This window comes from Polypterus senegalus, chromosome 6, assembly GCF_016835505.1.
Source record: "Polypterus senegalus isolate Bchr_013 chromosome 6, ASM1683550v1, whole genome shotgun sequence".
NCBI lineage: Eukaryota > Metazoa > Chordata > Cladistia > Polypteriformes > Polypteridae > Polypterus > Polypterus senegalus.
Window position 1 is genome coordinate 125,441,027 of NC_053159.1, and position 27,547 is coordinate 125,468,573.

Genomic DNA, 27,547 nt, shown 5'->3' on the forward strand with positions numbered 1-27,547 from the left:
TTTGTTTATTTAGTCAATGTTTTTGTTCTAAATGGTTCTATGATTTCACTTTTTCTTGTCATTTATTGCCAACACCTACAGATGAGGAGAAGGAGGTTGGGAGCATGCGCTGATAGCACATTATCACACTCACCACACGACGAACCACCCGGATTGGGACCCAAGAGCAGTGGGTGACACCTCAGCAACAATGCGAGGTTGTTTTACGGTGGCTGGAGTGCCAATCCTGCCACCAACCCCCAAGTTTTCCCTATAAGTTGGAGGACAGATAAGAGATGTAAAATAAATAAATAAACACTAAATGGTGGAGTCACTGGTGGCATGAGGGAGATGCATAATGATACAATTAGCAGTGTGCTGTGTTTGGTGCCGTTCTTCTGTGTGTGTTTACCACTGGTTTACCCAGTGCAAGACTGCAAAGGTACAGAAAATCACAAGAGAAATGTACCTAATGTTAAACCTTGTCAAACAAGTTCTAATCCTCAACAATACTTGGTAAGCCAGGTTTGGGAATTAGGATCTGTTAAAAAAAAACATGAAAGGCATATTTATCAAACAGAAAACCAAGTTTCTGGTGACTGATTTTATTACAGTTTAATGCATTTGGCCGTTTGTTTGACAATGAAGGATGGAACCTCTCCACTGTAGTTGTCACAGTATGGTATCTTCATTCAAGTTGTTTGAGTTTTCTTTGTCACCAAGTTGTAAACTAATATCGAGTTATGCAGAGAGACATCCTGCTTGGGCATCTGACAGTCCTTGAAGTTGAAATAATTTCTGAATCTGTTTTGTGCTATTTTGGGGAATATATCTTTGTACAGAAAATATTGGACAGGTCAAAGTGATTTAGTTGAAAGTTATAACAGATTTATTATCAGTTGATGGCTTTATCCAAAGCAATTTGCATTCATGATACAAGTGATTACATTTCTTTTCGTTTTTCTGTTAAAGCAGCTGACTTGCTTATGATCACATAATGTTAGTAGCAGGATTAGAACCCACAATCTCAGTGTTTGAGGTCCAAGGCCTACTCCACATGAGTGACTTTCCTCTAGTCTTAAAAAACGCTGCTTGACTTTTATGTTGGGCTAGAGCAGATTGGAGATCCATTTTGGTAAATATCAAATAAAAACCCACTATGTAGTCCTTTCTGTAAACTGTGCTGGAAAACAACAAACACTGATTACTCAGTAGTAGCAGCCATTCACTAATCTCCAATCCTGGGTCCACAAAAATGTATTAGAACAAATGTTTTTTGACCAGTGACATACACTCAGAATAGTGAGTACACTTAACTGCTTCTATTTATGACTTCCATTTTAACACAGAAGACATGCACCTGTCCAGTTTTGCCTATAGTCTCCAGCTTAACCTGTGTCATACATGTAACCACAGGGACCACCAGGAAGGCTCAGGTAGATCCGCCAATACCACTCCAATGTAAGAAGGGGTGCTATCACTAACCTGCTGTTTCTTCCACTGCTCCAGATATACCCTGGGAAATGACACCTATCCCTGCCCCAGGTCGGCATCCAAACCCCACCCTTGGACTTATTTAATCAGATGACCTACAGATGGAGGTTTGTCTTTTTGGATCTGCTTAAAGTGGAAACAGAGTTTTCAGTAATTTTTTCCTTTTTGTTCTAGTCAGTGCCTCAATACTGTTTTTCTTTTATTATTACTGTTTCTCAGCCAAGTAGGCTATTTTCTATTAATACGTAAAGGAAGATATTTAGTCTGACAACCTGAACCCTTACACCCATGCCTTGTGAATTCTTCACAACTGCAATCACACTACTGGAAAAGCTGACTGCTGCTCACAGAGGTGGCACACATCTGCTCTGGAAGGCCAACTCCATTTTCAGGATGTTGTTTGGACAGACAGGTAAGTAAAGCTATAGGTGGCTGGATGATGTTAAAAAATGTATGCAAAACAATTCAGTCAGTTCAATCTTTATTTGCAGAGGCAGGGTAGCTTTAATTGGACGGGGTGGCTCTTAATATTGCAGAATCAACTCAGTATTGTTTAAATAGTACTTGGGAGGCAGATGACATCTCCAAGCACTACATGTTTTAGATTTGACTTTACAAATAACTTTTAAAAAGACTAGGGGGCTCTACCCCTTGCTTGCTTTGTTCGCCAACCCCTGTGCGGGCACTACACACTAGCCACTTCGTGGCTCTGCCACTCACATATGAAGAAGTGGATGTACAATTTAAACTGATTGTTATTTTCATGGGAATTGTTACATATGCATAATAGACCTAACTATTTTATATTAGAGCGAGTAAATAACCATAGTAAAAAATAGTAAAATGTAATAAATTGAAAGGACATTATGCTTCATGTTGCGTTAGAAGTATTCGTTATACATTTTTGTTTTGTTTGGCTTTGAAATTAACACACAAATACTTTTAAAATATACACTTTTACTGTAAAACTTCAGTAAAAACAATATTTGGAATTAACTTTTTGTCAATATCGCTTTGAATTTTGATTCCGTATTTGGAGTTACATCATGACAATGCAATGTATAACTGCCCGTGAGTGAATATCGTTTCTCTCTCTCTAATAAATAAACCGACTTTTTCAAATGTTTGTCCCTGTGATTTGTTAATTGTCATAGCAAAAACGGGAAACTGTAAATGTTTTAATACGAATGGCATATCAAGATTTCCTTTGTTGTCTAATGTTTTCCGCAGAATATGTACTACATTACCTTTTTTGTCACCTGTTAAAATTTTACATGTCAGAATTGTTTGACCAATTTTTAATTCAACTGTCCTATTGTATAGCCCAGCACTCATGCATAAATTACGCAATAACATTACGATACATCCTTCTTTCAACAGTAATTCATCCGTTAGGAAGACCGGACGGTGTTAACGGTTGTAGATATTATACGGGATATTGTAAGTTGATGTTTTCATCTTCCATACAAGTACCACCAACTGTTTCAGCATAGCCTATTGATACACATTTAACCAACTTGCCGTGTAACCAATTGACAATTTTCGAGTAAATTTGTTTGACTTAATTGTTTCTCAGTCCTGGGATTGCCCATGTACTCATTTCTTCTGTTGATAACCCTACAGGATGAAATTCTTCATTGAGATTTAGGCATAATAAGTCTTTTTTTATTGGGAACTTAAAGTGATGAAAACTTTTAAATTTACAAGAGCTGAGAACGCAGGAACAGTGTCTGACAAGAGCATTCACACGAATGAGAGGTGAAAGGACTGTGGGTGTGGGCCGTTAACCGTAAATGGTTGAGAAGAGGGCAGGACTTGATAAAATCTCTTGGTAATAGTCTTGTCTTGTCTCAGGATTTTTTTTTATAATAGAGAGATTTGCTCTTGTCTCTTTAAGAGCTGCAGCTTTTGTTCTGTGTTTTATCTTTTTACAGAAACACTATTAAACATTTTTCAGCTTCCCATTTCTCTTTAGACAGCATTGCATGTACCAGAGAGCTGTGGTCAAACCAAAGGCTGATGGACTCGACTGAAGTCAAGTGGCGACTTCCACGTACCTCACTAGCTCTGCACTCTAATTTTGTGGCCTATGTCACAGTGAAAAATAATTTTAACATAATGCGTACATCATGTTTGACCGACCTATTAATTATTATATCACATTACCATCTACTGCAAACATCTGTAGGACATTGTAAGAATGTTAGTAAAGTCTTCTAATTTGGTTATGACAAACGGTTACATTGAGGATGTCAATAGAACTTTTAGGAATGTTTCAGTTCAGTTCTTTTTTGGTTATTTAATACTTTATATTTCAGAACATTAACATATCATTCAGAAATATTTCTGTTTAGTCATCTTGCTATTTTGACAAAATATTTTATTCATAGCATAAACAGAATAGACTGATCCCAAGGGTCTGGGATCCCCCTAATTATAACCCCACGGACCTCCTAAAAGCCTGTAAATCTGAATTTCTATGGTCTTATACAATACTCAGTGCCCATTATGGGTCTGGATGTAAAGAAGTCATCAGATAGCATTTCATAGGCTGGTTAGGGCTAAATGCTTCAGTGGCAGAAGCATTTACAGAAAAAGTATTATTAAAGGCACCATGCAGTTGTCAGTGTTAGTAAAATGATGCATTGCCTACTGATGATCCACATGATAAAAAGAGTAACTTTAGCACTAGCGCCTAAGAACAAATGCCATCCATCCATTATCCAACCCGCTATATCCTAACTACAGGGTCACGGGGGTCCGCTGGAGCCAATCCCAGCCAACACAGGGCACAAGGCAGGAAACAAACCCCGGGCAGGGCGCCAGCCCACCGCAGCTAAGTACACATGTCTCATGAAAAGTGCTTGTTCTGTGTGATGTGGCTCAGAAGTATACGGTGGTGTGACTTTGGTTTGCATGTTGTGTTTCCTAGTGTGATATGAATTGTCTATGTAAAATATGTGTATCATGCAGTATGTGATAATATTCTTCATAGCTGATTTCTTGTGTCATTGAGTCAGATTTCAGGGTTCAGGAGTCACTGTAGCAATGATAGGACCCTTTGATTATCACATGATATTTTTCACAGAGTTGTCAGTCCTATTTTAGTATGGATGGGAGGTTACATTCAGAATATTTACAGAACCTTTGTGAACCTTTGTCTAGGTAACTAACTCCCAAAACTGTAATTATAATTTTTTTTTTATCTAAAGGAGGTTAGGTGTCCAACCACAGCATACACACCACCGTGTCTGATATAATTTGTTCCAACCACAGGATGCAATTATAATCATCATAAACTGAAGGTATGGTGCTATGAATTGAGTTTCTTTGGAAAACATTCTAGAATTTTCTGAAGCTGTAAAAATCATTGAGGTTTTGTTTCTAGGGTATATACACTCAAGGAATTAAATTCTTTGGTTATTGTTTTGATTAGCGCCTTCATTTAAAAATATGTAATCTTTTCGGACACTATTTTGTTTAGACTATGGGGAATGCCATTTTGTGGTTGCTAGATGTGTGGGTCATGACAACGGGGGTAATTGGAGAAGGGTTAAAACAGGGGTACCCACACTTTTTCGGCTTGTGAGCTACTTTTAAAATGACCAGGTCGAAATGATCTACCTACATTAAAAATGCTATATATATATATATATATATATATATATATATATATATATATATATATATATATATATATATATATATATATATATATATACTGAGTACGCTTTATACATAAAACTTGCGCTTCACAGTGGAGAAGTAGTGTGTTAAAGAAGTTATGGAAAAGAAAAGGAAACATTTTAAAAATAACGTAACATGATTGTCAATGTAATTGTTTTGTGACTGTTACGGGTGTTGCAGTCATCAAGGATTTAATTATCATTATTTCTTTCAATCAGGTTCGTATTTGGAGGATGTGTTGTGTTCAAGTTACATTCTGTGTTTGTCTAGTCTATCCCTGACCATCTCATCTTTGTTGTCAACTGTTGTAAAGATAGCAGGTTTCATTCATCGAAGTGATTACTACCCAAATCGGTACTCGTGAATCTAAGATGTTTAACAGGCATTCCCGGTATTAAGTTGTAGATTTGCCTGCGAATATTTAGCGGCAGCGTGTCTATGAATGTAATTTAAACTTAAGCTTTACTATTGAAAAGTCTACAAAGGCTTGTTCAGATTCAGAGGGTTGTTCCTTTCCTACTGCATCAATAAGCAGCTCGTCTTCCTCTTTATCAGAGACATCACACACTGCAAGCACGGGTTTAACTTTCCCAGTCCTGCAAAGTCAGTTCACGTGAGCTGCTCGGAGTACATGCATCGAAGGTTCTCAGCTGTGCTTGTGCTATCTTGTGCGATCTTGCGATGTCCACGGCTTTATTTAATGTTAGCTCAGACAAGTTTCTCTCATACTTTTGCTGAGTTTGTGCCAAACACTATTTTATCCATGACCATCTCATCTTCATTTGCATAAGCACAGTACTTCACCAGCAATTTTAACTCCGTTACAAAGTGATGAAAAGTCTTGTTTATACCCTGCGTCATCTCATTAAACTTGTATCTCACGAATATCGTATTCATCTTAGGCATGACAAACGCCAGCGGCATTGTGTCTATGAACCTAATTTAAAGTTAAGCTTTACACCTTGCTTTCCTATTCATTTGCATAAGCACAGTCCTTCACCAGCAATTTTAACTCCGTTACAAAGTGATCAAAAGTCTCGTTCATACCCTGCGTCTTCTCATTAAACTTGTATCTTGTGAATATCGTATTCGTCGTAGGCATGACAAACGCCAGTGGCAGCCTGTCTATGAACTTAATTTAAACTTTGTTTCCGCAGTAGCTGCACTTATGAATATGCTCGTAAGCGTCACTCGCTTCATATTCTTTTGCTGCCTTCTCAATTGTGTAATGCGTTTTTTGTTCAGCGCTCTTTGGAGCTCTTGTTTGTTCTCTGCGTACTGCGTTCACAGTCAGTTTACGTGAGCTGCTCGGAGTACATGCATCGAAGGTTCTCAGCTATGCTTGTGCTCTCTCGTGCGATCTTGCGATGTCCACTGCTTTATTTAATGTTAGCTAAGACCTGGCACTTAAAAGTTTCTATCGCACTTTTGCTGAGTTTGTGCCAAACACTAGTCTATCCCTGACCATCTCATTCTCATCTTCGTTTGCATAAGCAAAATCCTTCACCCGCGAATATTTAGCGGCAGCGTGTCTATTGGATTGCTGCTGACGGATGGCCTTATATGGGCAGGCACTCAATTACGTTGGAGGTGTGATGATGTGGGAGGCAACTCCGCCTCTCACGGCGACCGAGCTGCAGGCTATGGCCGTATATATGTACGTAAGTACGTTCCAGTTATGACCGTTACGCGTACAATTTCAAAACAAAACCTGCTTAACCTTTGTAAATATGCTGTAAGGAATGAGCTTGCCAAATTTCAGCCTTCTACCTACACGGGAAGTTGGAGAATTCGTGATGAGTGAGTGAGTGAGTGAGTGAGTCAGTCAGTCAGTCAGTCAGTCAGTGAGGGCTTTGCCTTTTATTAGTATAGATGTATGTTGTCGTACCTTGCATAACTGAATGACCTTTATGGCACAATAACACTTCAATACATTTATGGTCACTACAGTATTTGGATATAGGAAAAGGCTGACTCGCATAAATAAGTAGAGCAGAATAATGCAGGCAAGGAGCATTTGAATTCAGCCGAGTGAAAAATTACGGCTGTCCGATTAACTGCGATTTTAGTTCCCTCTCCTTTCTTTTTCTCAGATCGCATTTTGGAAGGACATCAGTTTCGTAGTTTTTATGAACAGTGCAAAAGTGCCTTTCCACATTTTCCTTCTTTAGAATAGCAATGATAGATTGACAGATCAGACAAACACACTTCGATTGTGACATTGTCAGAAAAAAATCCTCTTCCAATTCCACATCCAGCCCATACCCTCCCCAAACATTTTTTTTTTAAAATCCCTTCTTTAGTCGATATAAATTGGAAGGCTTACTAGATCACTTAGATAGCCGGAGTTTTGCAGTAGCTCGCGCGTTTAATTGTGCGAGTAGGATGACCAGTGTGTTAGAAGAAAAGAGATCTCAGATTGGCCGCCCTGTATGTCAATCAAGTGGCAAATGCCATAGGGAGGATATATGAATATATTTTGAATGCAACGCGATCTACCTGTACTACCTTTGCGACCTACCGGTCAATCGAGATCGACGCATTGGGCACCCCTGGGTTAAAAGGTCATCTCAACAGCCAGTTTGCATCTGAGATTGGACACAACTTAGCAATTTGTGATTCTTTTCAGTATTGGATACTAGTTCTAGAACTTAGCTCTGCCTTTTGAAATTGAGTTTTGGTTTGCGATTTGGCTCTGATGTTTCTCTCATTTTGTTTTCTGGTCTTGATCTTTGTTTTGCCCTTCACTCTGTTCTTTCTCCTGTTCCTCACTCTGTTTTTTTTTTTTTTGTTGTTGCAGATAATACAAATAGAACAGAAAGAGTTGTGCCTCTTTTGTGCTTCTCGTATCATCACTTGAAAAAGAAGGGTATTCAATTTCTCCTTTAGAGGAAGGATTGCCAGTCAAGCAGAGAGGCTTAAGGGTTAGTTAACTAATAGTTACCTCTGAGGAGGAAGGTGATGACAATAATGATGATATTATATCATTTGAAAGCCTTAATAAGCCTGATAAAATTTTCGAGAACTCAGCCAACTTAAAAAAGTAATGGGGCTTCTTATTATGAAGGCATTTTTACTCTGCAGCAAACGTCATGTCAGTTGAGCTCTGCCTCAGTGCTATTCATATTGAAGTGAAGATATGGGGTACCTATAAAAAGGTAGAAACATGGTACCTGATCGTTTAGGCCTGAAAGGTAGAGTGAGTCTGCTGCAGAGTGAAAATACCCCCTATGTTAGAACCTTCATCGATTTTTTTAAGTTGGCCCAGTTCTCCTTTGTTTCATCTTGCTAAGATGGGAGCCTTCCACTATCAGCACAGAACAATAGCCCAAATTTATATCTGAATAAAAGTATTATATGAAGTCTTTGGCTGTCTTTAAAATATTACAAAGAGACCTTTTGACAACCTTTAGAGAAATTCAAAGACTCCAAAAAACATTTCGAGTTACTTTTAGGGAACTCTGCAAAATAACATTCCAGGGATGGTATATTGAAATGTTCACATTGTCATCTGAAACCTTCTGGAGTTCATTGCTAATAGATGTCTTAAACAGATAAAAACAGAATTGTATATCTGTCGCTGTAGGGTCAAAATTGAAGTGTTAAAAGTTTAAAGTATTGTGTTACTGTCCCTGCATCAGGGTCTGGTTCTGTAAATGAAGTCTCCAACTTTTGTTTTCACTAGTTAGATAATTAGTAGCCTATTCACTAATTACACTCCTTGTTTATCTACTTCTGAAAATATAGTAACATAGTAGATTTAAAGTTTTTATTTTTCCAAAAAATCACCACACAAGTTACAGGATTATGCATATTATATCTATATATGCCAGTTTGTTTATATCCTAAAAGTCAGGTTGCTTGGTGGATACCAGTGTGATTAGCAAGTACTACTCACACGGCTGACTGCTCAATAGTAATACCCTGCTCTATAGAATCTTTTTGAAGCCTGATCAGACTAAAACAGACTAGTGACTTTACCAACAAAGTGAGTCTGTAGTAATATTTATTAGATGGTGTCACACATGCACATCTGAACATCACCTTCCTAGCTCATCTTTGGTAAGCAATACCACCCCGGGATGAGAGGGGGAGCTGTCGCTAATGGTAGCTTCTCTTTCTGTGCTAACAGCAAAGAGAAGATGCCCAGTGAGGGCAACTGACTCTACCCCTTCCAGTTGGAGGATTATACAGTATATTCATCCTTTGGATGAGACGTAAAACTGAGGTCCTAACTCTCTGTGGTCATTAAAGATCCCTTGGCATCCTCTGCAAAGAGTTTAGTTTATCTTGATGTCCTGGCTAAATTGCCCATTATAGTCCCGTCTGTTCTGGCCCCCTAATCATCCCCTGTCTCTCTTTTTCACCCCTTCTCCACCTAATATTTGTGGTGAGTGTACTGGGGCAATTATGGCTCCCGTCACATCATACAGGCGACGTTAGAATTGCATATCAAAATTTTGGCATGAAAAATACAGCACCCTAATTTGCTTAAGATTGAGAAAAGCAGCAAAAATAAGAAAAGATGTAGTCTAGTAATGGTGAGACAGTTAAGTTCAGTGACTGAAAAACTGAGCTATTTTCAGTTTTATTGTTCAACAGTTTGGAATTGTGATGTATTTAAATGGAAATGGTAGCTTTAATCAGAAAAGCAATTCTTTAGCAATAGAGCAGAAACAAAATTCTCCCTATGTGTGATCTAAAGTGTCAGAAATCAAATATTATCCTTTGCCATCTCCTTCAGTTTTTGTTAAAATGAAGTATTACTCATTATTCAAAGAGGAGTCCAAACAGACGCTCTGCCTCAGCACATTTCATGCTCACTGCACATTCAGTTGCATCTTTCTTTCTTTTTTTTTTTTTGCTGAATTCACTGGCTGCCCTGCCAACTCAAAAAAAGAACAAAACGTTTTGTGGAGTCAGCGGCCAAAAGAGATAAACGGCCTTTCAACGTATTAGCTGTTATTATGGAAAGGTCACATGGCCATTCCAAAAGGCACACAATGCGAGTCAGGAATATGGAGAAAGAAAGAAAGAATAAAGGGATTTGAGTAGAATGTATATATAACCCGACGAGAGGCAGAGAGCAAGCACAAGTCTTCCTTGTAGCACTCTCGCACTCTCTCTCTCTCTGTCTCTCCTTTTTGCTGCCACTGTGTACTACAGGTGAGAAATTCGCTGTCATTTTCCCTTTTCTCTTCCATGTTGCTGTGTCTTACTACTGAAAAAGAGTGTCTTTTTTAGCCTTTTTATAGGAAAAAAACATATTAGTGATAAAAATAGTCACATTCTGCTAAAAAACAGAACAACTGCTCAAGATCTAATGATTTGCTAATACTTTTCAGAATCACAGCTGTCATGAGTATGTAGAGTGTCCTGTCAGGGACATTGAATACTTATGACCTTGTTGAAGATTGGGCCAGAATGCATCCAAAGTGGTGTAATAATCGGCTTTATTTTGGAGGATGGATCTTATTGAGGCGTATTGTTTCTCATTTACTTGGTAAACTTGGTATTCGGACTGCTGTCCATACCACGTTCTGGCCTTTGCTTAGCCAGTCTGCTTTTTACAGGTTACCAGTGACAGGCACCATTTAACTTCAGTTCAGGTAGTGCTGACGTGTTTCTCTGGCTAGTCAGTTTACAGTTTAGATGTAAGATGTGGCAGCCAGTTACCATGGTCCTACAATAAAGGGTGTAGTGGCTGACCAAAGGTAACAACTGGTACCTGTTCATAGAGACCCAGACACGATCCTGAAATTGAATTATGAGAGATTGGTAGGCGAGGACATGAAGGATATCTCACAGTTTTAAGAAAATCTAAACCAGATTTTAGCAGATAGCATCTTTTGAAAAACAGATACTTACTTCATACTGAAAAGCCTTTCATTGACATGACAAAGTGTGCAAATGCAGTAAGTCACAGTACCAGTCTGTCAAATGTCTGCTGCTTTCAATACACAAATCAAGCAATTGTTCTTTTAAATAACACTAATGACAACATGTACTGCCATAAGATGTTTAAAAGGAAAAATGAGACTATACTGCAGCTGATAAGCATTATTTCTACATTAGAGATGCTGGAAAGTCAATAGAAGTACATTACTGATAGTCTTAGTTTTGCATTAAAAGGCATGAAATTTTCTTTACAACTTGAAGTGGGAAAGCAGAATAACAACAGCAGGCGTCTTCTGTGTCACCAATGCTTATTTTATGCTTTTTAACAAGTCTTTGGCTGGTATTTTGTATATTGTGGTTGTGACTTCATTTATACAAAAATAACCACAATCATGTCTGGAAAGCATATTTTATTTAACTAATAAATTCTTAGTTAGGATGTAGTGCTTGAACAGCATTTTGAATAACTAACTGTATATGGGCTAGAATGAGCAAAACATTGTAGTGAGAGAAGAAAAGTGACAATCGTATCATTGACATTAACCTCTGTCAGCTTTTATGCAAAAGGTACAAATATTCAGTAAATTACATGTTTGATTTATTTTCTTGGTTACAGTTCTGCCCACCATGTCTCACACTGGAGCTCAGGGTATCATCGGAAGTCATTCAGCTGCTGGGCTGCGCAACTACAAGGTATTATTGTAATTATTATTATTGTTAATTTGGCAGACATTGTTATCTGTCAAAACGTACAAGATCCAAATACATTGTAATTTGTAGAATAAGATACTGTATAAGAATTAAACAGACAGCTTTGTGGAAAGTTGCTTTTATTTGACAGTTGTATGAGGATCAGTGAGAGACATTGTTCTTTGCTAGAAAGACAGTACAGGAGAAAGAACATATGGAAAAAATTGTGAATTTGGGGCAAAAAGTCATTTACTGTTCTATATACGGTAGGTGTTCGACAGCACAGATCAAGCCAAATATTTATTAGATTTGTTTCTCATTACTTTTCTAAAAGTTACTAAAAGGATTATGTTCTGGTTCTTCAGCCTTTTATATAACAAACACTGATATAAACATTTAAAACCAAGATTTGTCTGTCTGTCTGTCAATGGATAAGGCACTATTTGTAGATCAGCTGTTAACACCACAGGACATGTATATATATACTGTAAACTATATATATATATATATATATATATATAAACAAACACTACTTTAACATTGCAGAATTGTTAATGAAATATACTCAGTCAGTCATTTCCCAACCCACTATATCCTAACTACAGGGACACGGGGGGTCCGCTGGACTCAATCCCAGCAAGCACAGGCCACAAGGCAGGAATAAATCCCGGGCACGGCGCCAGCCAACCGCAGGGAACACACACACACACACACTCAGACAACAAGCACACACTAGTGACAATTTAGGATTGGCAATGCACCTAACCTGCATATCTTTGAACTGTGGGAGGAAACTGGAGCACCCAGAGGAAACCCACACAGCAGCACTACCATTGCGCCAACGTGCCACCTGAATTCAAAATTTAGTAATCTATTCTAATCTAATCTAATCTAATATAATATAATATAATATAATATAATATAATATAATATAATATAATATAATATAATATAATATAACATAATATAGATTGGGGCGATGTGGTTAATGCTTCTGCCTCACTGTCCCCTGAACTGCCCTGATGTGACTGTGCAGACATTAATGTTTCCTCTGTTGTCTTTAAATTTGACTCCAAATATTTACCAGAATTTATGTTTTGGTGTCATTCCAGAAATTACAAAAGTAGGCTTGCTTCATTTTTATTGAAATGGAACACACATTCATGTATATTACATGGGAATAATTTTTATATGTGTTTCTAAGATTTTCATCATCATCTTTACGATTTTCAGTGAACTTTTCCAGGTGTACTTGTTAATTAAGCTGTTGCTTACATTTGAGCATATTAGACACCAAAGTATTTGTACTCTTTCAGGATTGCTGTATGTATATAATGTATTTATCATTATTTCTTAAACTTATGGTGAAAATGTAAATATGTATACATTTCTTACAAAGGTAAATCTCACACTGCTGTGTTTTTTCTGAATGCAGAATAAGAAAAGGCCAGCTAAAAAATGAGAGGTAAAATGACTCACTGATTGTGAAACCAGTAAGAACAAAAATCTGCAGTCACAGTAGACCCTAGGACAAAACTTGAGAACCACTAATATAATATAATATAATATAATATAATATAATATAATATAATATAATATAATATAATATCTCTCTATTATAAAAGGAAATCCTGGGGCAAGACTTTCTCAGAGATAATTTCAACTCCCGCGAGAGATAATTTCAGGTTCTGCGAAACAAGACTTTTTGCCAAGAGATTTGGATAAGTCCTGCCCTCTTCTCAAACATTTACAACCACACCCACACTCCAATTACTTCTCATTCGTGTGAATTCTATTCTCTGACATGGTTCCTGCGCTCACGGCTCCAAGCGTGGTTGGAGATAAAAGACAAAGAGTAGAAGACAAAGTACTGTAGAACTTCGTAAAGAGGTTCGAAAACATTGGCGCGATACACATGCAGAGCAGGTTAGAGATAATGAAAGTACTAAAATTCGAAAGTCTCAAAAAAATGATAGTAAAGATCACATTAGCACAAACAAACGGAAATTATTACTCGGTGAAATAACGGAACACCGAAAAGAGGTAGAATATATGGACATAGGTGATATGACAGAAGTATATAGATATTGTTTGGCTTTAAACTTTAAGTCACAGACATATAGATCGTCTAATTCATGCTGCCATCAGGGAAAATTAGTGTTTCTTCCCAATGAAGAGGCCTATCCGTGAGAATTAAAAGATTTGTTGTTTGGTGAAAGTGAAATCCACATACGCGAGCAGCAGAGATGCAAAGTGGCTTGTGCGTAGCACACGCCAGGGGGTTGGCAAGCAAAGCCCCCTAGTACTATAATATAATTCAGGTGACACGATGGTGCAGTGGTAGTGCTGCTGCCTCACATTATGGTGACCGGTTCTCTGCATGGAGTTTGCATGTTCTCCCCGTGTCTTTCCTCAGGGTGTTCCTGTTTCCTACCACAGTCCAAAGACTTCTAGGATAGGTGAACTGGTGATGTTAAATTGGCCCTCATGTGTGTGTGTTTGTGTGTATTCATCCTGTGATAGGCTGCCATCCTGTCCTGCCTTGTGCCCTATGATTACTAGGCTAGGCTCCAGCTACCCTGCAGCTCTGCCCTGGATAAGTGGGTTAGGAAGATGGATGAATGGATAGATAGATAATATAATTTGGACATGCTAGGGTTGGTGCTACTGCCATCTTAGTACTCTAAAGTCCTTGGTTTGGGCCTCTACCTAGCCACTGTGTAAAGTTTGCACATTTTCTGTCTGAATCTGTAGGCTTTTCTTCAGGTACCTGGTTTTCTTTCAGTATCTAAAAAACTTGTGTGTTAGGTTATTTTGTAACTTTAAATTGTCCCAGTGGGTATATGAGTTTGTCAATAGAGTCATGTCTACTTTTCAGAAATTGCTTAATAGGAATAATTTGTGTGAATGTTTGCTATAAGGCCAAATCAAAAGAAACCAAAGGCCACTCTCAGCAAGGAGTCTAATGAAGCAATGTGTTTGTTTAATAGAAGATGATTGAAACAAAACAAAAAAAAAGTCCAGTCTGGTCTCCGGGTTAGTGATTGTCACCCTGGTCTTGCAGGAAGCAGAAGAGCTGGCACAGAGCAATAGTAAAGAACTGCATGACTAAAATTTGAATATTGGCAAGTTTGTATATCTGATTTTGATTGTTTATCCTTGCTTTTCTCTATGCAGATTGTGTTTTATGAGTATGAAAACTTCCAGGGGCGTAGAATGGAATTCAATGGCGAATGCCGCAACCTGTGTGACAAGGGGTTTGACCGCGTTGGCTCCATTCGAGTGGACTGTGGACCGTGAGTTTTGCCTCATTGTTTCCGCTGTTGTACCCATCTGTTTGTGTTTTGCCTTCTATCACGCATAATCACTCTCAAAGCGTAACAGAAATGTTATTGTTCAATGTGTTTGCACCATTAAAGCCTTACCTGGCATAAATCCTGGCACAGCACATGACGTAAAAAAATGCAATCAGGAATAATAACATAACACTATTCAAACAAGTGTTTCTTCCCACGGTCCAAAGACATGCAGGTTAGGTGGATTGGCGAACCTAAATTGTCACTAGTGTGTGCTTGTTGTGTGTGTGCCCTGCGTTGGGCTGGTTTGTTTCCTGCCTTGCACCTTGTGTTGGCTGGGATTGGCTCCAGCAAACCCCCGTGACCCTGTAGTTAGGATATAGCGGGATGGATAATGGATGGATGTTCAAACAAGTACACAATCCAATATATGGCAGCTTTCAACCTGCCACTAAAAAAACTAATTTCTTCTGACTCAGATTGTCCAAAATGTACCTGGGTTCAGACTCGTAATTGTGGACAATGTCATCAGGTACCTGCTTCACTGGGTCACATTTTAGGGGCTGTACCACACTCTGACCCTATTAGAATCAAATGTTCACTTATTTATGAGACAGTTATGGATTTTAGAATGATCCCTAACTATCGAGTCACATCCAATGTGACATTTGTGCTTGATGAACAATCAGAGCAGTGAACCTAACAGTGACTTGCTAGCACATAATGTTTATCTTACTCCACCAAAAGAATTGTAGCCCATTTACCAAAACAAAGTGGGAAGACAATGTCCTATTTAATTTAAAGTTAAAAAAAAAAATTCTCTCTTCATGAGGAATGGTTCAAAATGTTTTAAGAGTTTGGCAGCCTTTTATTATTAGGGTCTTTAATTAAGCATGATGAACCTCGGCTAATCTTTAGAATGCATCAGTATCTCTGAGTGAAAAACTTTGTATTAAATGTTTGGATTTCTTTGCTCTCTAAATAAGTTAGGGGAGCAAAGTACAGATTTCTAAATAAGATGTAGCTTCATGTGTCTGATTGACTTGTAGTTAATTCATTAAACTCATTAATTCAATACAATCTAAAGGAATACAAAATGTAATTAAAACAATAAATTTAACTACACCTTTTTAAAACAAGCTAAATCAAAAATAAAATGTAAACATTACCAAATAAATAGTATACATTAGGTCTTGTAATAGACAGAGCCTTGTCCAGAGGTGTTTCTTGCCTTATGCCAGAACAGACTCCGGCCCCTGTGAATTGAATTAAGCAGGTCTGTATGTATGTATGTATGTATCATGACCCCAAACACAGACAACCTAACACAGCTCTGGGTTCAAAGAAAAGATTCTTTAAACAAAACATCTCCAAATGACAATTATTCCGGCAAATACACAGACTTTATGTGCTTGCTTGCTTTCTTTCTCTATTTCTCTTTCCTTTTCCAATAAGCTTCACCCGCTGCCTCTCAACTCTGATTCACTGAGCTATGGCAGTGGGGTCCTTTTAAGGTGGACCAAGGAACACTTCCGGTAACGTGCCATGGCCAGTGGGAAGTACTTATAAGGAAACCAAGGAGGTCCTCCTGCGGCAGCACTCTCTATCCCCCAGGAATCCCTACATGGCTGCACTTCCAATCTCCAAATACCATTCAGGCCTGCAGGTGTCCAGACTGGAACTCTATATGAGGGACACTGCCAACTAGTATAATGGGGGATGAATTGCTCCCTTTTATCCCCTCTTGCTGGTTCCAGTAGCCTTTGGGCATCCCAATCAGGAAGGGAATCATAAGGCGCCCCAGCTGGGTATTGCCCCTATTAATGCCCATGTGTCCTCTGAGGCATCTACTGTAGATTGAAAATACTGATATTGTCTTATTATTTACTGGATTTCATTTGCATTTTTTAAGTTGCAAATTCTTTTTCTTAGGCCCTTACTTATGCCATAGAAGGTCTGAACAGTTCCCAATTGTGTTCAGTATTTTTAGAGGTATATGTGCCCTGCTTTTGGTAATCTTTCCCTAACACAAACTCCCTCGCCTCTCATACTGTTTAGATGGGTAGCTTATGAACAGCAGAATTTCTGTGGAGAGATGTTCCTGCTTGAGAAAGGAGAATATCCTCGATGGGACACCTGGTCAAACAGTTACAGGAATGACCGAATCATGTCCTTCCGTCCTGTCCGCATGGTAAGTAGATGTAACAAATTATTTAACAAACCCTGGCTACAACTATGAGCAAAAATCTTTCAAGCACGAGGAAAAGCTTTCCTGCAGCTGTTAGGCAATGGAAAGTTCCACCGAGAGGATTCCTGGGTGGGAACAGAGGTAAAAGAAGAAATATTAATACAGTATAATGGAATAAACAGAAACAAGGTACCTCATGCTGCACCCACCACTGGTTTTAGTGAACTTGCTCATCAAATGGAGACTGACACATGGTTTGAACATTACATCTCCGTAATCAGTCATGGCCAAAGTGGTGAAGGCTTTTAAGAAAGGAAACAAAAAATGGCTTTGGCTGAAATATTTGTCTACTATTTTTTAATTACACATGATACCCAAGTAATCAAATAGTTTATTATAGGCAAGCCACAATATTTGATTTGGTGGCTTTTCTCTTCAAGGCCGCAGTAGACTGCACTGCTTCTGATGAATGGGAGAGGCTGAACCCACACACTCTCTTTCTCTCTTTGCTCACTAGGATGCACAGGACCACAAGATTTGTCTCTATGAGTGTGTAAACTTTGAAGGACGCAAAATGGAGGTGTGTGATGAAGACATCCCCAGCCTGTGGTCATATGGCTTTCAGGATAGAGTAGCCAGCATTCAAGTCACTGGGGGAACGTGAGTAAAATGTGCTTTTTTTGTGTGTGTTTTCCCCAGGGCATTCTGTGGACTTTCGAAGCTTAAGGTTTACCAAAAAAACTGAAATACTGCCACTGAATAGCAACAAATAAATAAATAAACTGTTATTTCTGTTAGGCCTTTATTAATACATTAGAAGGCCTATCTGTTCGCCATTGCTGTTCAGTCTTGAAATGTTTTTAGAAGTATGTATTTTTTAACCATTCCTTAAAACAAACTCATCAGTCCTGCTCCCTGGTGCACAGTTATATTTTTTATCTAACAATTATTGTGTCCAGAAGTAATACAGTACTGTGAAATTCTTACTTGCATGTCCAATCAATAAACAACATATCTCCAGAGCCGTAATAAAATGCCACAGGCATCTAGCAACAAAGAAGGAAAGAGAAACCTACGGCCTATGGGAAATATATTTTTTCAAGAAAAAGAAATCCTAGTAGCAGGTTAAGGAAATGAAGTGTCACTAGTGGGCACACATCACAACACTGCTATGTTCCAAGGCACGATAGGGATATGACACATAAGCACGACACCAGAAGAAAAGTCATGAGTGGGAAGGCTGACAGGCGAGGAGTAAAGGTGATACTGACATGTTTAGCAAAGCCTTCCATATTCTTGAATCATGAGGGGGTGCTGTTAGTGTGTATCAGTTGCTTTCTGTACCTTTCCACAATTTAATTATATTGAGTGTTACATGGACACTTAATGTACTTATAGTACGCTGATCAGATTAAGGAAGTCTACAAAACAGGCTACAGCACTGCTGGGTGACGGAGGTCTTTTAGTGTGAATGCTTACCGTAGAACAGGGGTGGGCAATATCGGTCCTGGAGAGCTACAGTGGCTGCTGGTTTACATTCCAACCCAACTACTTAATTAGAAATCAGTCCTTGCCAGTCTCACACCTTATGCAATATTATGGCTTGTTAGTCTGCAATGTAAGGTTCTTATATCGTAGTTTTTGTACTCTCCAAGGATATCATCCAAATGATTTGAAGCCTAAAACAGGTCATTTTCAGTCTGTCACATTTTCTACTACATGTTTTATTAAACCAAACAGTGGATGATGAACACACACAGATATAAATGGAAACAAACTGGATGGAGAACTGCTGGCTGATTTGTCATTTACATCTTATTGTTAATAAGGAGCCATTAAAACACCGAATGCAGCTGTTTAAGATTGAAATAAGCAATCAAGGGTAGGGAACCTTAACAAGCGAGACCACTAAAATGAAGCATCAAAATGTCACTTGGACAATAAGTGCGTCATCAGCATTAAGAAACTGCATTGGAACAAAAACCGGCAGCCCCAGCAGCTCTCCAGGACCGACACTGCCCACCCCTGCCTAGAAGTAATCAATATTAAGGTTAACTGGAGAAATCATCCCAATGTGTTAGTCTCACAGAAGGCTTAGGATCAACATTTTAGCCAGCCAAACAATTATAAAAGTTCTGGCCATGTGGCTGCAAAGCCTAAAATAATGAAATACATCTTCTGCTCCCAATTTAGCTTTGCTGTGTCTTTTAAAAGCTAGTATAGCGCCTTTCCTCACCACTGCTCAGAAAGAGGTATAAACGTGGTGGAGGAACAGAGATGAGAAAGCTTGTATCACTTGCCTATTCAGACAGGCTTTTGCATTGATTTATATTCCCAAGTGAATGATCTGATGCTTTCTTCAGGATATCATGAGTGCTTTTTGTAGTCAAATTTCTTAAAAAGTTTGGTTTTGATTAATTCATCGAACTCAAATTTTGTTCAGGAAGGGCTGTGCAGAGTGTAGTTGACTGAATACAAACTAACTGAGTCTTTGCTGCTGTAGTTTATTATTAGTGCATGTACAGTAATTGTGGACCCATGAAAGGCACTACATAAAAATAGATTGAGTGTTTAATGGATTCCAGTTTCTCTGTAGGTTTGCTAAAGGCTGCCTTAAGTAGTACAGAGGCAGTTTATCAATATCTTTAAATCAATGAGCCCGTGCTTCTGTAGGTTGTAATGAACATCTTGTGATGGTGATTGCTGCTTCAATGACATTAAATTATTAGAAATTAGAAGTAGTTAGAACATTTGAACATTGTCCTACCTGTGTTTTTGCTGCTGACCCTCTAGATTCCTCCCACATCCCAGCAATAAGTAAATTTCAGTAAGATGAGAAAGTACGTGAATCATAATTTCATCTACAAGTCAATGGTTAATCAGTCAGAATTGTCATAAATAAAGTCTAAATTAGTATAAGCTGCTCTAATTCAGGGTGTTCATTAGAAATGGAATGATTTGCTCCATGAGGTAGAAGTGCATAATATACAAGAATAGTTAGATCAGATATTTGGAACATTAAAATTTGCGCTTCAGTTTAAATGTTTAAAGTCACATTTTCTCAATTGTAATTCAAATATGTCATTTTTACCATCTGGTCGTGCTCCACAGACACTGAGACCCTTAGTGAAGGATCACAAATAATATCATATTCATAATAACTGATCTTGAAATACAGTAGTCTAAAACAATACCCCACATGCTTATGTTTGAAATGTGTCATTTTTAACTTCCTGAGAGTGGCTCTAAGAGGGATAGGACCACCGCTAAAGAATCAGATATCAAAAATATTATCATATTCATGATCAGTTATCTTGAAATAGCATAAAACAACATTCTATATGCCTATAAAACTGATCCCCATGTTTTCAAAGCTTTGTTAAAAAGAGAAACTTTGACTCCTCGTATCCCATTGGGGGGGGACCTCTGGGGTCAGTTAATGTGACATACACAACCTTTAAGTGTTTCTGATCATTTTTGATTGAGACTCCTATTGGTTTACTCTTTATCATAAGGGTGTAATTTCCTGTGCAAAATATGGTCCAAAAACTGCCTAAAATTAGTTTTTTTGGGTCTAAAGGACAAAAATAGGGAGGAACCCCAAAACGCTCAACAATTTGCATAGCTAGACATCAAAACAAGATAAACCGTGATTCATATTGACCACTACGTCAAAAGGTTGGTGATTCCAACTCAGATCAAGTCAGATTTATTAATAAATGCACATTTAAAACAACCGATGTAGAGCCGAAGTGCTGTACAAAGGGGCAGTAAAATAAACACAATACAACAATAGTATAAAAACAGATTCATAAAACAAATTAACACCACCCCCCACACACACCCTTACACTCAGAGAAAGAGAGGCAGAAGAGAAGAAGTGGGTCTTTTCAAAACCTCGATAGAGGATGAAGACCTGATATGGAGAGGCAGGTCATTCCAAAGCCTAGGAGCAAAAACAGAGAAAGCTCTGTCTCCCCTAGACTTCAACTGAGATCTTGGAACTACGAGGAGTAGTTGTCCAGATGACCTCAATGCCCTCGGTGCCAAGTGTGGAGTGTGGAGACCATAGACGTATGTTGGAGCAAGAACATGGCTTTGAAAACAAACAACAAAATGTTAAAATCACTACGAAATCTCACTGGTAGCCATTGGAGAGAGGCTAGTTCAGGGGAGATGTGATAAAAGCATGAGTGACTGTTTCCATGTCCTTCAGCGAGAGAAAAGATTTTCATTTTCAGATTTGCCGCAGTTGGTAAAAACTGGAATTCACAACCGTGGAAATTAGTTTATATAGACATAGCAACGACTCAAAGATGATTCCCAGGTTCCTGACATCATTATGAATCTTGCTGACAAGGTGCCTAACTGACTGATGATTTCAGTAGTGGATGAGGTAGGACCAAAAATAATGACCCCTATTTTATTTTTATTTAGTCATTTTATACCGTTTATAAGTAATTCTTATGAACTCAGTACATTTCAGGGGACATCAAACCTAAAATCCACCCCTCTGGCTATGCCTTTGCCAGAGATGCCCATGCTACATGGACTGGAGTGAGTCAATGCCAGTGTCTACATGAGCCCTGCACTGCACTGCTGTCTCATTCAGTTGCGGTTTCTGTCTTGCAGCCAGTTGTAGTCCAAGTGAGCCAGTACTGAAAAAACATGTTTTGAAAATAAACAAATTAATAATCCCTGCTAGTGGTGACTGAGGCTTGTCCAGAACTAAACAACAGAATACAATATTGTTACACAGAATTGTTGACACCCAGAATCTTATCTGTTTAAAAATGATTGAGATGACCTAAAGTAGGGGTCATCAATTGCAGTGCTGGAGGGCCACAGTGGCTGGAACTTTTTGCTTTAATCAATTTCTTAGTTAGAATCCAAGGTTTGTGCCATTAATTTTAGTAAACTTGCTTGTTACAATTCAGAACCCTTCATCGCTTATTGCAGTTTTAAATACTGTAGCTGAATTTAGGTTTTAATTACTTCTTACTTTCTTAATATGACACTAGTTAATAATGAGGTGCAAATGACCAAGGAAGCCAAATTGGTTTCATTTAACACTGTATAAATGTATCATAAAGTTTCTGTGTTAGTTAAATGTTTGAAATAAAGTAAAAATCTGTTTTGATTCACAAAAGCTAGCATAATGTTCTTAGAAAAGGAAAATCTATAATGTGGCATAGGGAAAGTACTAAAAGGCTAGATAATTAAATACCAAGTTCCATTTTCAGCCAGCACTGTCTTCTAATTAGGACACTGGCTGGAACACTGGATGGATGATAAAATAATAGATGGATGGTAATGGACATTAGCTAGCAGAGTAGGAGTCCCTCAGCCTGATATATGGCAGAATGGAAGCTCATTAGGCTGAGTGGTCCTCTGATCCCTGCTGTATTAGGCAGCACTATGTGGAGTTATGTACTTGACACTTGACATTTTAATTAGAATTCAGGACCAGATATGGCCAATGAGGGCAGCCCAGAGGTGACTCCAGCATGAGGATCAAAATCCCCTTCTGTCAGAAGACTAAGTAAACTTGGAGTAGCCATGTGCTGACAAGAGCTCTCAAATGGAAGAGATGATGAGAAAAGTACAGAAGGTGTTTCGAGGAGTCAACACTAGTGGGTAAACGCTGTAGGCATCCTAACCTGAGAAGGAATGCTGGTTGGCTTCTTTAGTTTTTTTTTTTTAATTAATTAATCAGTCTGAAGACAGTTAACCTGGAGAAGTGGTAAAACATGACCATTTGAGAATTTCATTTCCTGGTTAGCTGTTTGAAACTTAGTCTCATCACCTGATTTATGTGGCTACTGCCCTGATTGTACTTCGGTTGACAGTTATGGCTGAGGACAGGGGTGCCCAATGCGTCGATCGCGATCGACTGGTAGATCGCAAAGGTAGTGCAGGTAGATCACGTTGCATTAAAAAAAAACAATTTCCAAACGTTAGTCTATCATATATCCTCCCTATGGCATTTGCTACTTGATTGACATACAGGGCGGCCAGTCTGAGATCTCTTCTCTTCTAACACACTGGTCATCCCGCACGCTCGATCAAACACGCGAGCCACTGCAAAACTCCGGCTGTGATCTAGTTAGTCTTCCAATTTATATCGACTAAAGAAGGATTAAAAAAAATGTTTGGGGAGGGTATGGGCTGGATGTGGAATTGGAAGAGGATTTTTCTCTCACAATGTCACAATCGAAGTGCGTTTGTCTGATCTGTCAATCTATCATTGCTGTTCCAAAGAAGGAAAATGTGGAAAGGCACTTTCGAACTGTTCATAAAAACTATGAAACTGACGTCCTTCCAAAAAGCGATCTGAGAAAGAGAAAGGAGAGGGAACTAAAATCGCAGTTAATCGGACAGCCGCCATTTTTCACTCGGCTGAATTCCAAAGCTCCTTGACTGCGTTATTCGCCTCTACTTATTTATGCGAGTCAGCCTTTTCCCACATGACGATTATTAAATCCAAATACTGTAGTGACCATAAATGTATTGAATTGTTATTGTGCCATAAAGGTTATTCAGTTATGCAAGGTATGACAACATACATTTCATGTTTAAAGTATACTCAGTATATATTTTATATATATAGGTAGGTCATTTCGACCTGGTCATTTTAAAAGTAGCTCGCAAGCCGAAAAAGTGTGGGCACCCCTGGCTTAGGAGATTCTGTTGTTGCCTCTTTTGCTCCAATCCTTGTCATACAATTGTCACGGTTTTTCAGAACAAATGTCTTTCAGCAGGGTCATTTATGAATGGAGTGGGCAATAATATGTTTGGCCATGAGGTGGCAATAAAGAGCCATTCAAAAAACCAGCATGCTTCAGTCTGTGTCATTGCCGCCTCTTCTTATGAAAGTGAATGTTTGTAATAGTTAAACATTATTTATTTTCATTGGGGGATTTGTTATTTCATTGAAAGGCAACCAGAAGCCTAAATGACTGAACATCTATAAAGGCTTGTGCATGCCAGTTGAGGTGACCCACTAAAATACATCAGAAGAATCTTTTTGTGTTATTCCCAAATACCTTTTCTGGACTCTTAACCTCTCTCTGTCTCAATGCAATAAGTCCAGATAATTTGTAAGTGCATTCAGGAATCCAGTTCTGCAATCCAGAGGGCCTGTAGGCAACTGTGATGGTGTGGAAAAAAATGACAATTTAACAATCAGCACCTCTTGGATAAGGCAGTCAAGAAAACACCCAGCTTTGAAAACCTTTTATTATCACAAGACAACTGTCTTGTCTTCCGTGATTACTTTCCAGGACTTTACTTTTCTCATTACTGTCTAACAACACCATCTAGGAGGAGGAATCATTCCAACCCACAGTAAACATGAAGACATCTTCCTTTCAGAAAGCATTCATAGAGCACACGAAATCCATCACTTTGTCTTTCTTGTCTTTAGTTCAGGATAGCTCATATCAAAAATTCTAGATTTCTAGTAATGGAGGAAGTAAAAAATAGAAGATACCTGCACCACCAACATTACTTCAACTTGGACATCTTCTTGAAAAATCTGGAAAATGATTTGGGCAGTTGAACTACCAAAATCAGCATTCATTCTAACGTCTTTTTTCACTTGTTTTTTTTCAGCTGGGTGGGCTACCAATACCCTGGATATCGTGGATACCAGTATGTGTTTGAGAGTGGGCCCTTCAAGCATTGGAATGAATGGGGAAGCCCTCACCCTCAGATCCAGTCCATCCGAAGAGTGAAGGATATGCAGTGGTACCGAAGGGGCTGCTTTGAGTTCACCGCTTAGAAATCAGCCTCTGTCATTTCATGTAGCCCTTAGAAATGGGCACGTTTTGGGTGAAGCAGAGGGGAAGAATAAATTATATATATCACCAGGACAGGCTACAGAACCACTCAGAGACAGACATGTGTCACAGGTTCATACTGATTGACCAAGCCTTCTCTGGCATAATGGAGGCCAGGTCTTCTACTTCATATGCTAAAAGGTCATCTTCATCCTAGTCCAGGAAAATAATGAGAGCAACAGATAACACATGTGCCTGCCACTGAGCACCTGAATTTGTATGGATGATCTGTTTTCAGTCAGCTTCTACTTTTTTTTTCTTGTTTTAAACCTAACTGATCAAACTAATGAACTGAGGTTTTAAGGAGGACTGTCTGGCTAATGCATGGCACCTCAGGGCATTGCATTAGGAATTGGGCAAAAATAACCAAAGAGAGATAATAAAAGCATGAACCATGCTTCTAAATCCCACTCACACTGCCAGCTTAGTCTTGGAATGGTGTGGCCTCCTGGTAACTAGAACAGACAGACCTTGGCACCATCACCAAGAAGCCTACGCAAACTGGGCATTATATCTTTTTCTTTCTGAATGCCTTAGTTTGAGTCGAGGTAATATCTTTCTCAGGGATTCAGGCATCTGAAGACTACCATCGTTCTCCACAGGATGAAAAATCTCAGTCCTCACCATCCATCAGGCAGCTGTTGGCTCCACGGATCTTCAATTTCTTCATAACATTTCTGTCCATGTCTTCCAAATCCATACATTTGTTTGTATCTTAATCATGAATAAACATAAAAAGTTATTTTAACTTTCAGTTTGTGAATGTGTGGTTACTTTTCATTTGTGCTGCTCTCCATGCTAGCAACATTTCTCTCAGTCTGACAGCAGAATGTAACAGATTGACCGGCGACTCTTCCAATGGGTGCTCATTCTTCAGGTGCAGCTTGCTAACTGATGCTGCCCTTGAATTTCTCTTGTTGAAACACTAGGCCCTTAAGTTGACTACACTAGGAAACACCAGGCTAGGAGGCTGAATGTTATTTTTTGATCGTTATAGTGGCAGTCTTGAATAGTCATAACATATGTTTGGTATCAGTTTCCCACCCTATGATCTCCGGATTAAGAGTTCCCTCTCAATATTTCACTGTCAGTGGTCTCTTAGATTATGTGTTCCACAAGCTAATACCTTGTCTGTGCTCATTTGCCAAAGCGACATATCCCATCCATCTGCTTGTATCACTGCTGTACCTAAACAGACGCTTTTAATTAACCAAGACATTTACCTGATTATACATTCTGGCTTTGGGACACTTTCCCTGATTACAATTACTTATCTTCATGAGCATTAGGAATGATTATCAGCCCTTGCCTTTACAGAATAATTCAATAATTATACAATTCATGTTCATATTTGTCCCACTCCTCTGAATTTCATTCGTGTTCCTCATGGGCAGTATCTTAGTTATATTCCTCATTACTTACAAAGAAGTTACTAAATATATTATATAGTCACTTATTATATAATTTAATGCATTACAAATAGTACATTACTTCTTCTTCCTTTGTCTGAAAAAACCTCACATCTCACTGGCCAGCATCTATTATTAAATGCTAAGCCCGTATTTGAAACATCATGAAGCGGACTAGAAATACAGCCAGGTTTGCTTGTTTTGTAAATATGTTCAGACTTTAATGTGCTGTGAAGTAAACAACCATTCCTTTTTCTATCCTTAAAATGTGCCGCCACAGATTTGCGGTATGAACACTGGCTGCTGCACCACCACATCCCATTGTTTCAGCATATCTAAAGCAAACAGCTGGATGAAAAGCAAATGGACACTTTATTTAAAGGTTTCTTTTACTGAATCGCAGCACAGTTTTTTTCTGCTTGGCTGTGTGTTGAGTGGGATCAGGGCCCTGTCCACCACATTTGCTTCTTGCCTTTCACCTACTGGCTCACTGGGACTTTAAAATGGGCTGATTAAGTTAACCCCTCAACACATACAAGATTAAAAGTATGCTTATAACTTTTATTCAGTTCTTTTCATTTGATTGCACACTGTCATGTTTCAGCAACGGTTCCTTTTCTAGCTTGGGTTCAAAGTCTTGTCTCATGCCTTTTGTTGTGACATTTATTTCTGTTGATGTTGCTTTTGGTGATTATGTGCGTTATTCTTTTTTTTTAGTCGTGACTATAAGCTGCCTGTGTTATGTTCTATGTGTTTTGTTGGTGGTCCCCCAAGAGGTGTGGCCACCTGCCAATATCCACCAGGAACTGCTCTCTGCCCTATAAATCCAGAGGGTCTCCTGGTGGTTCGTTTTGAACATATTTGCACTTCACACAGCTTCATTGTGATGGGTAAAGAAAAAAACTTCTATTTTATAAATATTCAGTGGTTGCCCTTATTGCTAGATGGTGATATCTCCCTCTAGTGGGCATTTATGGAAGTACTTTTGGAACTTAGGACATTTTACTGTGCTTTAGAACTCCCAGTCCACGACACATGTTACGCACATCCTTATCACCAGACAGC

General features: G+C 38.6%; 1 protein-coding gene across 2 annotated transcripts; it reads left to right on the forward strand.

The window, feature by feature from the left end:
- The first annotated feature begins 1,366 nt into the window (after window positions 1-1,366).
- crybb1l3 (crystallin, beta B1, like 3) lies at window positions 1,367-25,747 on the forward strand. Of its 2 annotated transcripts, none has more exons than XM_039755010.1 (7): window positions 1,367-1,580; window positions 1,693-1,885; window positions 11,675-11,751; window positions 14,926-15,044; window positions 17,103-17,235; window positions 17,750-17,892; window positions 24,847-25,747. In XM_039755010.1, the coding sequence occupies exons 2-7, from the start codon at window positions 1,762-1,764 to the stop codon at window positions 25,013-25,015; spliced, it is 765 nt and encodes a 254-aa protein (XP_039610944.1). In that variant the 5' UTR covers window positions 1,367-1,580; window positions 1,693-1,761; the 3' UTR covers window positions 25,016-25,747. The 2 variants fall into 2 exon arrangements, with proteins under 2 accessions (XP_039610944.1, XP_039610945.1); XM_039755011.1 differs by lacking the exons at window positions 1,367-1,580; window positions 1,693-1,885 and adding exons at window positions 6,783-6,817; window positions 7,961-8,084.
- The last annotated feature ends 1,800 nt before the right edge of the window (window positions 25,748-27,547 follow it).